At 47.0% G+C, this 17,570-nt stretch overlaps 4 protein-coding genes across 4 annotated transcripts; 3 read left to right on the top strand and 1 right to left on the bottom strand.

Moving 5' to 3' along the window:
• The first annotated feature begins 9,527 nt into the window (after nt 1-9,527).
• Nucleotides 9,528-10,917, top strand: LOC108123796 (diencephalon/mesencephalon homeobox protein 1-A). The gene is made up of 2 exons (XM_017239105.3): nt 9,528-9,734; nt 10,001-10,917. The coding sequence occupies exons 1-2, from the start codon at nt 9,528-9,530 to the stop codon at nt 10,613-10,615; spliced, it is 822 nt and encodes a 273-aa protein (XP_017094594.2). The 3' UTR covers nt 10,616-10,917.
• Nucleotides 10,918-11,243: 326 nt separating this feature from the next.
• Ppt1 (Palmitoyl-protein thioesterase 1) lies at nt 11,244-12,597 on the top strand. Its single transcript, XM_017239291.3, has 4 exons — nt 11,244-11,826; nt 11,944-12,093; nt 12,158-12,284; nt 12,352-12,597. Exons 1-4 carry the CDS (start codon nt 11,306-11,308, stop codon nt 12,472-12,474), a joined length of 921 nt encoding a protein of 306 aa, XP_017094780.2. The 5' UTR covers nt 11,244-11,305; the 3' UTR covers nt 12,475-12,597.
• A 304-nt stretch (nt 12,598-12,901) lies between these two features.
• LOC108123887 (uncharacterized) lies at nt 12,902-15,027 on the bottom strand. The gene is made up of 3 exons (XM_043213028.2): nt 14,718-15,027; nt 13,953-14,504; nt 12,902-13,828 (listed from the first exon to the last, which is right to left on the bottom strand). The coding sequence occupies exons 2-3, from the start codon at nt 14,423-14,425 to the stop codon at nt 13,021-13,023; spliced, it is 1,281 nt and encodes a 426-aa protein (XP_043068963.1). The 5' UTR covers nt 14,426-14,504; nt 14,718-15,027; the 3' UTR covers nt 12,902-13,020.
• A 55-nt stretch (nt 15,028-15,082) lies between these two features.
• On the top strand, nt 15,083-17,011 carry LOC108123886 (ribosome biogenesis protein NOP53). The gene is made up of 5 exons (XM_017239286.3): nt 15,083-15,387; nt 15,456-15,629; nt 15,686-16,006; nt 16,068-16,472; nt 16,540-17,011. Exons 1-5 carry the CDS (start codon nt 15,257-15,259, stop codon nt 16,937-16,939), a joined length of 1,431 nt encoding a protein of 476 aa, XP_017094775.2. The 5' UTR covers nt 15,083-15,256; the 3' UTR covers nt 16,940-17,011.
• Nucleotides 17,012-17,570: the final 559 nt, after the last annotated feature.

The following is a 17,570-nucleotide window of genomic DNA, read 5'->3' as shown; positions in this document are numbered from 1 at the left end:
TAATATTGTAAAAGAAAGGGAAGAGGGTTTCAGGCTGTCGTAGCAGATTATGATTTTGATTACATTCGGGTTGTGGGGAACCCCCAAGACCCCTTCTCCATGACGCCAGTTATTGGTCACGCCAGCTACCCATTCCATTCTTTCATAATTCAGATCAGCATCCGTGTGTCCAGTCCGTCAGACACTGCCCAGGCCCAGTCCCTCATTCAGGCTCTGTCGGTCCGTCAGGCGTCCAAGTCCGAAGCCCCTCTAGCCGCACTGCCCCGTGCCCCGTACCCACACCCACACCCACGCCTCTGGATGATGCTGCTTAGAACAATGCAAGATTAAAAAACTGTAACAAATTACAAGCAAAACGGCAAATAAATTACACAAAAAACCGAGACCAGAAAATAAAAAGGAAATCAGCATCAGCAGCAGGAGAAACAAAGGCAAACGCAAAAAGTTGCAGCCACGAGCAGGGGGCGGACTTGAGCAGGGGGCGTGGCTGAGGTCAGCGGCCCACGGGGGTTGTCATATGCATTCCAATGGAGGAGTCCTTGCTGGGGGTTGGCATGTGTGTGGCACAACTGGTTCCTGGGACTGAGACGGAACCATATTGAAATATTACATTGAAGCAACATGAACCCAAGAAATTAGATAGTACTTGTATAGTACTTTAGATAGGACTTATTGGAGCGATCTTCCTCTTTAAAATTAATTGCATTTGGAGCTTCTTTTCCTGATCAGTGGTGTTCGTTTTCTATACCCATTACACTCTATTTGCGAAAACAGCATGCTTTTTAAGGTTTACGACCAAGAAACCCGGTTCGGGTCGGTTAGTTGCGGAATAAAGTATCACACAGTCCATCAAAGCCTTTCTTGCGAGTCTTTTTGTTGTCTGCGATGGGCACAGGTGGCTGATTAAACGGTTCCCTCCAGGGCTTCAGGGCTCCAGGGGGTGGTGGTGTCGAGCCGATCGAATAAGGACGAGGCCACCCTCCTGCTATAGTTGTTCTTGTTCATGTTTTGCGAAAGTCGAACAATGCAAATTGCATGAATGAATGCCATTTTGCATTTCAATTCAATGCTCAGCCACCCACCACCTATCTCCCTGCCTCATGCCTCCTGAATCGAGTGTATCCTGTGTCCTGTGTCCTGACCCCTCGCCATGCGTTCCGGCCAGTCCGCACCACTGAGACCATGCACTGCATTCTGCTTTTCTTTTGATTAAATCAAATGCATAAAATGTTTTCAATTCAATCCAGGCAAAAACAGGCTGTATCCGGTAAAAGGACAGCGGTGAAAAAAGTTGTGGTCCTTGGAACCCCGAATGCTCTTTCCGTCTATTTTGAAAGAAAGTGCTATAGGGGTCTGGTACTCTAGTCTTGGAACCTCCTAATATGAGCTATTTATTAGCCCCCTGGGAGGATACTTTGGGCCAGGCTAGATCAGGAAGCCGTGCTGGGTAGGGTGAAAAGTTATCGGAACAGTTCCAGACAATGGGAGAGAGAGTGCAGGAATAAGCGAATCGAATCCAGAGTCGCCCATTTCTATTCTGTTTTTTATTTTTAATTTGTGCAAAGTTTTTGCCTCTTTTTTTTTGCACACACATGTGGTCTTTTTTGCCGTTGTTCTGCCCCAGCATGTGTGTTTGTGTGTGAATCTGGCTTTTTAATTAATTGCACTAACATCGCCCACAGCCAAGCCAGAAGCCACCCTCCCATCCCCTGCGGATGTTTTGTTTCTCCCCATCAACCCATCAACCATCAACTTGTTTTATTCTTTTTTGGCCTTTCTCGTTTTGATTTGATAATCAAACAATTGCTGTTCAAGTTCAAGGCCCTCCAAGTGCTCTTTGATTCACGAATCAACTTTGCTTTTTGGTTGACTTATTTTCGCTTCCATTCCTATATGTTTTTGCACCTCTGTGGCTCCGATTTCTAATTCGATTTCGTCGAATCCACAACGATAATATCCATACGGTCCAAAAGTCGAAGGTTCGGACTTCGGTGCTGAATAGGGAATCGCTTTACGTGTTGGTTTGTTATAGATCCATGACTCTATTCTTGATTTGATTAGATGTATCCTAGTCTATTAATAAGGTCTATCAAGTCTCACATCCCAAGAATGCACAACATTCCAAAGTCGAAGGTTTGAGCTTCGCATTTGCTGGGAATATGCTGAATGGGGAGTCGGCTTACCTATTTCTTTTTCATTAGGTGTACGAGTAGAGTGTCTATGAGATTATTAAAGAGACCTATCCAGTCTGTAAGCTGATCAGGATCTCCCTGAAGCTTTCTCCCCCTGTTCGTACCGCAATCTTTTATTAAAATTCAAGGATTTGATTAGAGTTGCGAGCCTTGTATTTCTATTTAGAATTTTCTTGGGGCTGCTGGCGAGCGCCCTTCTATTTCCCACTCTCTGACCCTTCACCCTCCCCTGCCCGCCCGCCTGCCTTCCGCTCTGCCTCTCATTGGAAGGCGCCAACATAATCAGGATAACAAATGAGATCCTTGTCGACAGTTGTTTGCTGCTTTTGTGTCAGTGGCATCGTCATCATCATCATCATCATGACAATGCACGGGTGCAGGGATGCAGGGGTTCCCGGGGAACCTGGCTGTCCGGATGCTAGGGGGGGCCCGGGGGGGGGTCGTGGAGGAGCTGGGGCTTCCGGGTGGCTGTCAACGTCTCTCTGCTTTCTGCCTGACGTTCTACATTTTTATTGTTATTATTTTTGCTGCCTTTATGCAATGTTTTGATTAATTTTTGCCGCAGCCATCTTGGCCCTCGCCCCCTCCTTCAGAGCTCCCACCCGCCCCCGCTTCTAACCCAAAACAGCCGCACCCGCCTCATTCCCGATCTTCGCGCCCCATCCCCCGCCCGCGTGCATTTGCTTGACTGCATTTTCTCGGCAGCTCTGACTTCTATACACGTGAAAAAAATGCTACAAGCTTGTGGCAAGATGGGCTGGTTAGCCTGAAACCTGGTGGCAAAGGATGTGCTTCCTGTGATTCAAATTTCTCACAGTGTCCTGGGCCGAGCGGGTGGGGAAAAGGGAACTCTGACTGCTCGTGATGATGGGTGCTTGGGGGCCGTGTGGGCGACGGAGGCGTGGCTGTTTTGTTTAGTAGTTTTATGGTCTCAACTCGCGGTAAACAATGAAAAATTCTGTCGCTGTTCATTGTCTAGAGTCGAAAAACTTGCGGGACAAGAAGAGCGACACAGGAGGCCGAGGATGGCAGGCAGCCAGGCAGGAGGGCGGGTAAGCCAAAGGACTAGAGATTGCGACGGGAGACCGAGCGTAGATTTCATAAATCAAGAAGCTAGGCACGCCAGAGCAGTCCAAGGATAATGAAAAATTATCAACCCGATGGCAAGCCGGACGAAGACAAAAAGGATTCAGGCCTGCCCCTCGGACCGTTTATTTAATCACATTAAAATATTGCATCCAGACTGTGGTCCACTTTTTTAGCCAATCAACTCTGGCCATCACAACTCAATCAAATCCAAAACTGCCAACAGAATGCAATTCCGATATTGCACTTTTCGGATGCAGTTCGGAGGCAAGGGGGCGTGGCAGTTCAGATGCAGGCAAACGCAATCAATATAATTGATTCAGAGTTTTCTGCGGCAGCCCCCCGCTATTATGCTTCTGTTTCCATTGAGATTGAGACGACCGACAAAAATAGAGCAGAGTAGGGAGGGGATATGCGTTTTGAATGCTTGCGGATGGCTAAGTTCATGTGTTTTCCCACAATACTTTATAATTTACAAAATTGATTTCGGATCAGATGCGAGTGGATGGCCAAAGGCTTCCATCTGACTTCTATGGCCTCTGTATATCTTCTCAAAGAGTCCTGCCCCCTTCTCCACGCGCCAAATGCAAATTAGCGCTAAATGTTAACATTTGCCCACATTGTTGGGTTGTGTTAATGCATTTTAATTTTCCTTAGCCGCGCAGCGACAGCCTCGGATCAGGTCCTGTGACACAAGGACATGGAGCGCGGGGCCTGGGGGGACAGTAGCGGGCCTATGCGACAGCGCATCGCCTTCTGCTGGCAATATATGGATGCAGCTTATGTACAGATCAAGTTAGTCTTCACCAATCGATTGCCTAGCCCCACTTCATATACCTCTAAGGACGACACCGTAGCTCATCCTGAGTTCGCTGCAACCTGCTCGAAGTTGGTGCTTTCTTCTACGGCTTTCAACCTCTGTTGTTGCTGCTGCCGTTTTTTTAATTATTTTTTTTTTCCAACTCATTTTCTTTTGTGAAATGCAACCGGGCCCTGACTGATGCCGAGTCCTTGCTGGTTGAGTTGAGTTGAGTTCCAGGACGCGCTGCCTGGCGGTTTGTCGTTGTTGTGTTCTTGCTGTTGCTGTTGTTTTTGCTTGGCTGCATTTCCAGCATAAATTCAGTTTCCTCTATCCGTGCCTCTGCAGAAATGCACTGCAAAAAAAGGGTACTTGCTTGCTGGTATTCTGTCGATTTCCTCAGATTTCCTCGCAAAGGAGGTTAGTTTCCTGCGCGAGTTATCCTTTTTATTTGGATGTTTCCGGTGCCTTCTATTCCAGTGTGTCCTTTTCGCCTTTCTTGGAGTGCACATCATCTCTTGTTTCAGCTCGTTTCCACTGACAGACAGCTGTCATGGGCGCCTACCAGCCTACCAGCCCGCCCGGCCCCCTGGCCATCCTCCCCCTCGGCCTTTGCGCACCCCTCTCTCTCCTCACAAAATGACATTGTGACTATGCAATTAGTATTATGAAAAATATTTTCCCATGTTGTTTCGCTCTTTTTTCCCCATTTTTCTGTCGAGGCGCCTAGACCACGCCCCCTCTGCTCCTCCTGCTCGCCAACGCCAATGGGCCTCTCTGCTGCACCCCCTGCTGCTGCAACATCACGGTGTGCTTTTGTGTGGCACTGATTATAATTTTTGTGTTTTTCTTTTTTTCACCCCCTTTCTCTCTCTGGCGTGCAAAAAATGTAATTAACTTAATGATTTTCATAAGCGCGGCTGCCAGGTGAGCTGGACGAGCTGGGAAGGGGGATAGAGGGGAAGGGGGAAAGGTGTACTCATTATTGGGGCAATTAAAATGATTACAAAATGCAACAGACAGAGGACGCTGGAGAGAGGCTGGAATATGGAAATATAGCTGCTAGTTTGCACGGCGTAGTTTTGTGCGTAATATGCTTATGCAGGATAATAGACCCGTCTCCTTGCCTCTCCCGCCGGCCGCCCGTATATGCCTCCTGGATTCGCAACGGGATATGCCGAAGTCTCAGCCGGAGGGTTCCCTTTGGCTCTGATTCCTTTTTGTCTTTTTTTGTTTTTATTTTGTTTGCCGTTTTGTTCTCTTTTTCCGGTTTTTTGGCTTGCTTTTTGTGCAGGCATTGACAAATCATAATTAAAAATTCCAATTAACTAGCGTCTTTGGCGGCTTCGAGGCGGGAGGAAGGAGGAAGGAGCCACCCGGAGCAGAACAAAGAGCGAACACCCGAAACCACCCGACCGCCCAGCCAAAAAATTTAATATTCCGGCCCTACCTCCGGGAATTCGGTTTTCGGTTTCGACTTGACAATCACGCGAAAATGTATTGTTTTTTGTAATTTCTCCCGCCTGTTTTGTGGCTTTTTAGATTCATCATTACAGCATTACACTAATTAGAAAGGATAATGCTTACAGATACTAACCGCCTTTGGAAATATAAAAATGAACGTTATAGCTTTTTCCAATAAAAAAGGCCAACAAATTGCCGAAACTAAATCCTTGGAAAAAATCATTGCCTACTTAGTGGGGCAGAATTACTGCAGGCAGACGCCATTTTGTTCCTGTTTGGCTTATTTTGATGTGAAGCAACGGTATATTAAATCAAAAGAGTGCTAAATAGAATGAGGATCCGAGAACGGAAGGAGGGGGGAGAAGCGGAAGCTGGCTATGGAAACAACGGGCCCAGAAGAGGAACGCGCTAAAATAAATAATTAACAACGGCAGCAGAATGCGAGAGCGAGAGGCAAGGCAACAATGGAGCTCACTTCCACGCACACACAGGTACTCACTCACACACCCACATGTACATGAAAGACCAATCAGCGCGACAAAACAATGGACACACAGACACAGAGAGAGAGAGCCCGAGAGAGAGAAAGGCGTGCAGCCAGGTGGGCGGGGTGGTCTGGGCTGCGGAAAACTCCAGCTCAGGTGGAAAGCGTGTTGCCTAATGAATGCCAACAACAACAGCGGGGAAAACAACAAGCGCATAACAGCCCTGCATCAAATTACAAAATTAAAAATGGCGCTGGGGAAGGCAAGACCGAACAGAAAGAGCAGAACAGAACAAAGCTAGAGCTAGATGGAAAAGAAAAAGGAGAAGAAAATAAATGTCAGCAGGATAGTTTGTTGCTAATTTTCAAGGAAAATGGATATATTCAAACCAATATCTGCGATTCTACGAAGCTACGATGTTACGAAGCTACGATTCAGGGTGCAGGAAGCGATACTTTCAAGAATTGGACGTACATCGAAAGGATCGGAAGGATTCCCTTTACCAAAACTTAAAATTGTTGGCCTTGAGATTTAAGCACAGGTGGCCGCCAAACGGAGTAGCCCAAACAGAGGGCTACTCTTTTTAAAAATCGGAGGTGGGCGCCATTATGGAAGATACTATATTTCCCCAGACTCCCGAGGGGTTCTTTAAAAAATTCGGCAAAAAAACTAAAATATTTTCGGATTCGAGTTTAAAAAACACAACACCAGCGAATAGAGCCACGATTCCTCCCCAGAATTGGGTGTGAAATGGCAATGATTTGGGCTTTAGCAGTCGGTACACTGAGATCTACAATTTTATTTCCTGAAAAGTTAGAAATGCAATATAAAAAGTTTTCGAGTTTGAGATTTAAGCGAAGATTGATGACCCAGGAAGCTACGATTCTTTTAAAGTTGTCCTTTCAAGAATCAGATGGGAAAAGGCCAAGGTGTGGACTCCGGCTGTAAGCAAAAAGGGAGATTCATAATATCCTCCAGAGCAATAAGGGGACTCCCTAGAAAATTCGGAAAAGATCTATAATTTTTTCCTCCATGAGATTTAAACATAACTAGGCGGCAAATAGAGCTATGATTCCTTTCAGGTATTCTTCTAGAGAATCGGACGTAAATAGACTAAGATTCCTATAATATCCTTTTATTCTGGAAATTCCAAAGCGGTTAGCCTTCCAAAAATTCAAAAAAAAACTACACAAATTTTCGAATTTTAGACTTTGAACTCAGATTGGTGGCAAATTAGTCCACGATTATTTAAAGGTATCCCTTTTAAGAATCTAATGTGAGATGGCAAAGCTATTGGCCTCGGAAGGGACCATATTGGGAAATGGAAATTATCCCCCCTATGCCCAAGAAGTTCTCCTAGAAATTCGTTGTTGGAAAAGAAGTTCTTCGAAAAAGTCCTTAAAAAACGCGACATTTTGAAATGTCCTTAAGACAAAGCAACATTTGGGATAGTTTCAGATAATATGAACGAGGCTGTCAACGTCTGCGCCATCAGCAGCCATCAGCTTAGTCGTCTGCCGCTCGTTATCCTTGTCGTCCTGGTCAACCCTCACACACACTGGCGCACCCGCCCACCCCCTCACTATCACACACACAGGGACATCTGGGCTCGCTTATGATTGGCTTGGGCGCAAAAGGAAGCAAATGAAATAAAGCACACAAAGCCCTCGCAGGTGGCGAAAGGGCGGGGGCGCCGTGAGGGGTGTGGTGCCACGCCTATTCTTCATAAATAATAAATAAATATAATTTCCAGCGCAAGCGCAGCGCAAAAAAGTGAAACAAAAAACAAAAACACAACACAATGCCGGGGAAATGAGAAAATTGCATCCCTTAATTTGTTTAACACACACACACCCACTGCAGCGAGGGGCAGGGGGCGGCTGTGTGAAGTGGGGGGCAAGGCATTGTCTCTCCTCCACCCCCTCTACCTGCACCGCCACAGCCACCTCCACCTCCACTTCCACCTCCATTTTCATTTTCATCTTCATCATCAGCTGTGGTGGCAACCTCATTTCCTTGCCTCCATTGTGCCTCTTCCCCTCCTTTTGGGGGGTGTGGCCTTATTGTTATTGTTCTGCTGCCGAAGCTGGCGTCGCTGCCTGCCTCTGCTGCCGGCAGCATTAAGTGATTTGAATTTTATTATTTACAGGTACATTTCATATACAGAGCACAGTGGAACGAAGCTCTTGGTTTTCATAAGGTATATACCATATACCAGGTAATGGAGGTCAGAATGTGACATTTTTATCGCAAAATTATGTGTAATAAAGACGAATCTATAGGTCTATTTAGTGGCTTGTAGAGCTCAAGATCAAGACTATCATTCTGGTTCACTCGCTCGTAATAACTCACTCCCAATATCCACTCCGCCCACGCGTCGTATACGTAATTTGTGTGAAATATAACAAGGCGAGATCATCAGCTTTGGCACCACGGTTCCCAGTGCGAAATTCATCCAACCGCACTGCACCGCCCACTGCCGCCCACCCACAACTCCCTCTGCCACCCCGCCGCAACAGGCACACATACAAATGCACCGAAACAAATATCGCTTATGAGGTTTTTGTGCTTGTGCCTTAATTTAACGAAGTCAAAACGAGAAAACAATAAACAACCGACGCAACGGCAACGGCAACGGAAACGGAAACAGCAACAACAACGTCAACACCAGCAGGACCTGCGAGGACCAGAGCAGGAGAGCGCGTTGATTAAGGAGCGCCGAGCATGCCGACGGTACACGAGCGAGGCAGCATGCCCGGGCCTGGGAGCGCAAATGAGCGAGCCCCACGACACTCGGAGGATGCGCAGCGTGGAGTTAGAAAGGGATGCAGATGCGAGTAAGGATGTGGATGCGGAGGTGCATCAGCAGAAGGGTGATTGCCTGGGAGAGAGGTGAGCAGTCGAGAGTTAATTGGGAAATGATAATTAAAATCAAAAACAGGAAAACACCCATGTTAAATTATGTTTTTGTCAAATTGCCTTAAATACCTGGCACACGAGGCACTTCCAAGGACCTCACAGTATCCAATAATATTGAGGCAATTAGCTGAGCCCTAAAGAGAGTATATAGCAGTATGGGTGAGCGGGTGGCGAGGGGGCGATTCTTTTAATTACGACAACTGAAAATGGGCGAGTCGCAGGCGCACCCTCACAGAGGCACAGTCACCATCACACCAAGACGAAGCACACGGATATATTAGCCCGCATCCTGCGGAAGCTGCATAAAAGCCACAGGATGCTGCCTGCATTTCCGCAGTCGCTGGCCGAACGCTCAGCCAAGAGCATCTCCTGCGAAAGCACCTGCTTCCTGCTAAACTATTTTTTTCTGTGGCGCCAACTTTGGCCAATTTTGAACTAATCGGATTCAGATGCCGAAGTCGAAGTGAAATCTATTTTTTTTTGTGCCGAGCCAGTGAAATCCGAGTGCAAACTTAAGAGAGATTGCAGGAATACTTTGCCATAATTCCATTAAAAAAGCCCGACATCCGGAACTTATAGACAATGGCAGGACCATTTATATCGCCTCTGCCCGGCGATTTGCTCACGGAGTACATGTTCGGCCGGAGGAGGCAGCGTCGGAACCGGACCACCTTCACGCCCCAACAGCTGCAGGAACTGGAGGCCCTTTTCCAGAAGACGCACTACCCGGACGTCTTCCTCCGCGAGGAGGTCGCCCTGAGGATCAGTCTGAGCGAGGCGCGCGTCCAGGTGAATGGCGAATCCCCTAAAGCGATTCAGATTCAAACCCGCGAAGATCAGGCAAAGTATCCAAAAAAAAATATCAATCAGAGGCGGAAAAATGCCTCGTCTTTCAAAAATCGTAGCGCACTTCTTTGGGCCCAGTTCCCAATCTCATTCTCCAGGGCAATATCCCTTAAAGAGACCTTGCCCTACAGATAATATTCGCGAAAAAAACACAAAGGATTGGAATATTGAGTAACAGAACTGTTTCCCTTACATTGATTTATCGCTAGGTGTGGTTCCAGAACCGAAGGGCCAAGTGGCGGAAACAGGCGCGCCTGCAGCTGCTACAGGATGCTTGGCGGATGCGCTGCCTCAGCCTGGGTACGCCCCCCGTGATGGGTGGCGGCGGAGGATCTGCTGGAGGTGGCAGTGGCTCCGCCGGGTCTCCCGCAGGAGCTCCGGCGGGCAACCGGACGCCAAATCAGACTCCCGAGAACCTATCTGCCGGCAAGGATCCGGAAATCGGGGACACAAACTCCGCTGGAAATTTCACCATGATGCATCCGGCATTCCAGCAGCATCAACAGCATCAGCACCTCCAGCAAGGACAGGGATCTGCATCTGGATCCGGGGGCCCAGCCATGGACCAGGAGAAGCTCTCGAAGACCTACACGGAGCTGAAGGTCTACAAGGCTCCAGCGCATGGACTCGAACTGGGAATGGCAACCGCTCTTTCTGGATCCGGCCAGTCGGACGACGGCTCGGACGGGTCCGACTCCGAGGAAATCGATCTCACCTCCGGCGCCTGCATCGACTTCTCCCAGAGCAGCAAGCTCCAACAGCAGACGGCTGCGGCTGCAGCTGGGGGAGTGGCTTCAGCGGCCACACCTAACGGAGTTCTCTAAGTGCTCCAAAGACTCCAAGGAGTGGGAGTCGCATCTTCTTTGGGGAGTCATTGCAATTTTTTTTTTTAATTGACTGTTGGCTTGGATTGTTTCTTTTTATCCGCGTAGGATTACCAAACCCCCGATATTTTTTCCGCTCTTTAATATTTGTTTACCAAAATAATAAATATAAAAGGTCCCTTGTATATATTCACACACTTAAATGTCCCTCGAACAGTAGGTAATGGCAAATATTAATGGATAATAAACGAAAACGAAGCCAATTGTGGTGGCTGGCGACAAGGAGCCAGCGAATCTTATGGCCCATAATATATTAAAAGTATATGAGGAATATTTAATAAATAAAAATGGTTTGGTGGCCTTGAGTTTACTCAAATGTGGGTTGCGCTGGGGAAGCTGGGGATCCTGCAGCAAAGATTCAGGCTTGCGAAGCAGAATTTGCGAATAAAAAAAAGGAAGGCAATCCTCGCGGCCACCTATCGGTTGGTAGCAACACTAGCAACACTATCCATTACTCACCTACCGCTTGGTAGCAACACTACCTGTTGCTCACGTTTCGATAGTTGGCAACACTACCTGTTGCTCACCCACCAAGCGCGTGTGTTTTTTTAAATTTCCGCCAACGGTCACACTGCAGCAGACTGACAATATAAACAAAGGAAAAGACGCCGGTACAGGATAGAAACAGATATGTGTCGATTAATCATTATTCTGCTGCTGCTCGTGATTCTGATTGTGGGGTACTGGTGGTGGCGACCCACCGCCGGTGGCTCCAACTCAGAGGTTCTTCCCGTGCTCCTGTGGCACGGAATGGGCGACACCTGCTGCCTGCCCTTTAGCCTGGGTGCCTTCATGAAGCTTATTGTGGCCCACACGAACGGAACCTACGTGCGCTCCGTGGAAATCGGCGGAAACATGGTAATGGACTGGGAGAGCGGCTTCTTCATCCATCCCAACGAGCAGGTTGACTACGTATGCAAGCAGCTGCTGGCAGACGAGAAGATGGCCAAAGGTTACAACGCCATTGGCTTTTCGCAAGGTGGGCAGTTCCTACGAGCGGTGGCCCAGAGGTGTCCCCAGCCCCCGATGCGGACTCTGATCACCTTCGGAGGCCAGCACCAGGGCGTCTTTGGGCTGCCCTCCTGCCCCACACTGTCCGTTGAGGCCTGCGACTACATATCCCGGCTCCTAACTACCGCAGCCTACACAACGTGAGTGACACTTTTTATGTGAGGGTTGCCAAAAACCTCCTTCTAGCTCTACACCTGTCGGGCATTTGATTTTATAAGTCGATCATGGGTATATTTCATAGAATTATGCTATTTCAGGGCGGTGCAGGAGCAACTTGTTCAGGCCACCTACTGGCACGATCCGCTGATGGAGAACAACTACCGCCGGGGAAGCACTTTTTTGGCAGACATCAACAACGAGCTGTACCTGAACGTCTTCTACACCGAGAACTTGAACAAGCTGAAGAAGTACCTTGATCCCTAAGAAACCCATTAGCTTTCCTTCAGTAATGACGCCTTGCTTTCGCCCTAGATTTGTAATGGTCAAGTTTCTCAACGACACTGTTGTCCAGCCAAAGGACTCGCAATGGTTCGAGTTCTACACCTCTGGACAGGATAAAGTTATCCAGCCCCTGAAGGACAGTAAAGTCTATGAAAACGTACGTACCACTCAATTCTGCCACGATCTTTTATTTAGCTACTCTATGGATTACCATTTACCCGCAGTTGGGATTAAAGCAAATGCAAAGGGATGGTAAACTGGTGTTTCTGGGCGTCGAGGGCGACCACTTGTCCATATCCCAGACATGGTTCATTCAAAACATAGTGCCTCTCCTACTCGAACATTGAATCGAAGCAGGAAATATTCATTAACAATAATGAAAGTAATTAACTACAAAGGATATTTATGGAAAGGTGCTGTCAATAAACGACGGATGACTCCAACTAGGAGACTCCTAGAACATTTTTAAATATTTTATTTTTGTTTCAAGTCCTAGCCAATTTCCTAAGCCCTTGCAGATTGTATTATATTTTTGGTCAGTAAGTTTGTATATAAAGTACTAAGTATATATATTCTTCATCAGGATATACGAATGTCCGTCTCGAATAGTCTCAGTTTTAAGCCAATCTCGCATGTATAGCCAAGTATATCCGATCCGATCCTTTAAATTTACGCCGCCATGTACGTCTCCCCCGAAGAAGGCTTTAGGAAGGCCAAGTAGGAATATCCAGTCGTATTAAAAACATACATCAACGGAGGAAATTTTATAAAAAATTGGTAAAAACTTAATTTATTAAATAATCAATTAAATTGCTTTCAAGAGCCTTTTCTTTCACTACAGACGTTATGGATTCGATATGACTGCGGTTTGAAGCTGGAAGAGAACCGGAGGATCACTTTATATAGCCCTGATCGATGGCGTGCTTGAAGATGTCGGCCAGGCGCTGTTGCTTGGCTCGCTCCTTGAAGGGAGTAATGTTCCAGACGTCGGTCAGGATAGCGTTCTCCTGAATGCCGTCCAGATCTGCTACGTCGTCATCTTCCATCATAGTCATCGGAAGCGACTCGATGCCCATGCCGCAGCCAAAGCGTCCAAAGTTCTTTAGCTCCTCCTGCAGCGACTCCCACGAAATGACAGCCTCCGCATCGCCGCCCAGATCCCGGATCAGAGCCTGGGCGCTCTCCAAATAAGCACGGAGTAGCTCGTCGTAGTGCTGCTCTCGCAGCTCCTGGCTAGTGCACGAGTAAACAAAGAAGCTCAGGTCAAGAGCAAGGGACGAGCACCTCGCCAACTGAAAATCGATGATGATGTTCTCCTGCGACTGCCCCTGCTCCCCATACTTGGTCAGGAAATTGGGCGTCCAGCAATCGCCGTGGCCGAAGACACTTAGCTTGGAGCGAGTGGAGACGAGACTCACTAGATCGTCGAAGAGCTTTGGCTGGAGGAAGTTTCCGGCTACTGTCTCATACTTGCTGTCCGGGTAGATCTGCTTGATGGCGTCCTTGGCCACGTTCTCTGCTAGTAGCAAGAAGCCCGTATACCACTCCCTGGTGTGCTCGCCGTAGTAGGTTTCCTCCAGAGATGCAGCAGCTTTCTTGAAGTTCTCCGGATCCAGGGAATTGAAGGCCAGGGCGACGCCATGGAAACGACCCAGAGTGCGCATCGTCAGCAGAGCATCATCGAGGGAAATGTAGTCTTGCCTGGAAAGAGTGAGATATTTATTATAGCCCCGTGAGTTTTAAATTGTATCCCTCTATAAGAAGGGATATATATTTATCCCTCTATAAGAAGATAGCAATTTTTGTACAATTGCAGTAAACTCACCGAACTGGCGCCTTGTAGCCCCTGGGACCCACATCCTCCAGGGCGATGAAATCGTTGACCCCGTCGCACAAATATGCCAGGCACTTCGGGTACTCCACAAAGGGATTCTGCGGAGCAGGCTTTCGAGACTTTTGGAACGCCTCGATAGCAGGGATGACCTTCGAGTAAAAGTGGATCTCGTTGCGGAAGAAAATCACAGAGCGGAATAGTCGTCGCCGGTGGAGATTGTCTGGCATAGATTTGACGATGACACTAACTTCCAGGTTTTCGGTCTCCTGGTCCGCGGCTCCCTCCTTCACGCCGTAAATGGTGATCCTGAAGACGCGGCTCAGGTAGGCGTCGCCCTTCTTACCGCTGGGCCCAAACTTGTACGAGGTATGACGCGTGCCGCCCGCATTCTTGATAATCTCATCGAGAGTGCTCTCGGAGAACTTGGCGGAGATGTCCGCAAAACTGGGAAATGTAGCACTCATTTCGATGGTTGAATGACTTATGCTTCTGGCAGAGAATCCCGATCAGCCTTTTATACGCAGAGAAAACGAATGATAAGCGCTATCAACGAAAAACATTTCACAGGTAAGCCTCCGTTGGGTGAACATACGGTTTAGTTTTTGTTTAAAATATGACTAAAATTAAGATAATGTAACATCTTAGCGTAACTGCCTCCACCTGTTCTCAACAGGTTGTGGCCACCGTACTCCTACTGTTGGACACGTCAGACCATCCTCGGACTCAACCAGATTCGGCGTCGCTGCCACCACTTACCCGTTGATGTTCTCACATCCAAGTTTATTTTGATTTGTTTGTTGAGATTGCGCTGACGCCTATTTTATTGCTTTTATTGCTGACCTTATGACCGCCAACACGGCGTAAACTATTATGATTCTGTACTAGGTGAGTGCCCGCCCGGCTTAAATAGTACGTGTCTTTTTCAAATAGGAATCTGCATTCATGCCTGGCTACTGAAGTTTATATTCGATTTAAAAATGGTATAAAGCATTAATAGTCATATATATTTTTTTCGTTAATTCTTTATATGATTTTACTTTTAATTCCCCGTTTTTTTAAATTTAGCTCTTTTTATTTTACAGAAGCTGCTCATCACTGACCAGCTGAGCAGTGTTGAGCAACCTACTACCTATAACACTTAAAACATCGATAAATCTCATTACTATCGATATTATACACTAACCAGTGATGTTTAACGACAGCCATTAGTGTTGCCTAGTTTTTGAAAACAGCACGTGTGCCGCTTTGGCACAGAAATTAGTTTTTCTGATTATACTCGAAGTAAATACATTAAAATGACAGCCGTAGAGCCACTTGCAAAGAAAAAGCGCAAGATTTCCAAGAAGAATAAATCTGCATGGCGCAAGACAGACATCCAGGATGTGGAGCAGTTTTTGGAAGACCAGCGACAGGAGGAGCGTATCGGGTGAGAATGTTTATCTATTAAGCTAGAAGGTATTTAAATAATGATGTACTTTTACCATCTCTTCCTAGGACATTCACGGACAAGCAAGACAAAGACCTGTTCGTGGTAGATGCCACGCCACAGAAAACGAAACCATCGTTGCTAAGTGTTAAACAAAAGCGAAAGCTGAACGCCAAAAAACCGATGCGCACCTACCAGGCGCTGGAGAACACATCCAAGGTCGAGGATCCCATAGCCAAACGGTAAATAACTTTCTAGTTTCAGCCTATGGGCTATCTCATTTCATACTGTTTTCCAGCAATAAAGTGAAACAAAAGAAGAACGGACGCAATATTGAGTTGGAGGTGTGCAATCCCACCAAGCCACGCCATCGCCAAGCCAACAGTGATCGCGCACTCTACTATGCGAAGTTGGAACAAAGGCTCGAGGACAAGAAAAGTAAAAAGTTACCAGTAGAGAAAGACATCTGGCAGGAAGAAGACTTCCGCGACAAGATCCCTGGATTGAAAGACAAAAAGGGCTGGATCAGTAGGGAGTTAGCGCTGCACGTGGCTGGGAATGTAGGAAAGAAGGTGGTCAAGACTCATGCCAGTCTGCACCATAACACCACTAAGGCCAAGTAAATCATCATCTAAAATGTAGCTGTTTTCCAAAATATCTAATAATGTGTTTGTTTGCAGAAAGTTCGCGCTGCCGCACCCGGGCATGAGTTACAATCCCTCGTTGCAAGACCATCAGGAACTACTGCAGCAGGTGGTAGAGCGGGAGGAGGGTATCATCAAAAAGGAGAAACATTTAAAGCGCGTGACCACCAGCATGTTCTCTAAAGTAACGCCCGAAGAGCGTGACCAGCGCCGAGTGCAGGAGATGAGTCAGGGTATGGATGATGAACAGGACGATCAGGAGGAGCAGGAGGAAGATCCGAATCCCGGACAAGAGGACAAGCCCTATCATACGATTAACGCTCCCGTGGAAAACAAGAAGAAGAGTAAACAGGCTCGCAATAAAGAGCTTAAGCAGAAGGAGCTACAGCGTCAAACCGAACTGAAGCGGAAGCTTAAGCGACAAACAGCCGACTTGATTCGGTAAGCACTACAAATTAATTTTTCAAAAATGTATTACTTTAATGAAATCTCTATATACGCTACACAGGATCAAATCCATTCGTGCCGAGTTAAACGAAGAAGAGGAAGAACTGAACGACCTGAAGAAGAGGCGCAAGCAGCGCGCCGAGAAGGCAAAGTTCAATCCGAAACGTTTAGGGCGGCACAAATTCGAGGAGCCGGACGTGGATGTAAATATGCCAGAGGATTTGGCCGGAAATCTTCGCAATGTCAAGACCGAGAGCAGCTTGCTGAAGGACCGCTTCCTTCTTATGCAGAGGAACAATATGCTGCCCACAACAAAGGCAGTCGGACGCAAGAAGGCCAAGGTTAAACGCTTCGCACGCAGCTCCCATAAAGAACCGGGCGTCAGCTACCAAGATTTAAAAGAGCGTCGTAAGAAAGCTGCCGCTGCTGCCTCTTCTAACTCTGACACCATCAAGATATAAGTTGGCTATTTAGGTCATATATTAGTTTTTATTATATTAAGCCTACAATACATTAAATTGTAAACCCTGTAACCACTAAACTAGTTTGGCTAAGCAAAACCGTTGGAAAATTTAATCCCATCAGGAAATCATTTAAGCATTGATGCTGATTTTGTTGTTTTCGGAATTTTTTCAAACGGGCGATAGTGCGCTTTACAGCACATCAAGTGGGCGATAGTGCGCTTTACAGCTCATCAAGTGGGCGATAGTGCGCTTTGCAGCACATCAGCTGTGCTATAGTGCGCAAAATAGAATCGGATTGACTATCGATATTGCGTTGTAATAATCGAAATCGAATAATCGAGTCGAAAATAAGTTGTTCGATATCGAAAAACGTGGTATGCAGTTCGATGGACATTCGAGCGCTGATTCCGAAAATGTACGGCGTTGCCAGATCGGACCAGAATTGGGGTTTCTAGAGCCCATATCTCGGCCACTTGTGGTCCGATCTGGCAACGCTTGGCATTTTCGGAATCAGCGTCCCAAAGTCTGTCGAACTGCATACCAATTTTGTCAAAATCAGACAAAAAATTTTTCCGCGAAAATTGGAAAAAATCGTGATGTATAACCTTTCCATTTTTTCGAAAAAACG

The sequence above is a fragment of the Drosophila bipectinata genome, chromosome XR (assembly GCF_030179905.1).
Source record: "Drosophila bipectinata strain 14024-0381.07 chromosome XR, DbipHiC1v2, whole genome shotgun sequence".
Lineage (NCBI taxonomy): Eukaryota > Metazoa > Arthropoda > Insecta > Diptera > Drosophilidae > Drosophila > Drosophila bipectinata.
This window is presented reverse-complemented; position numbering and strand designations above follow the sequence as displayed.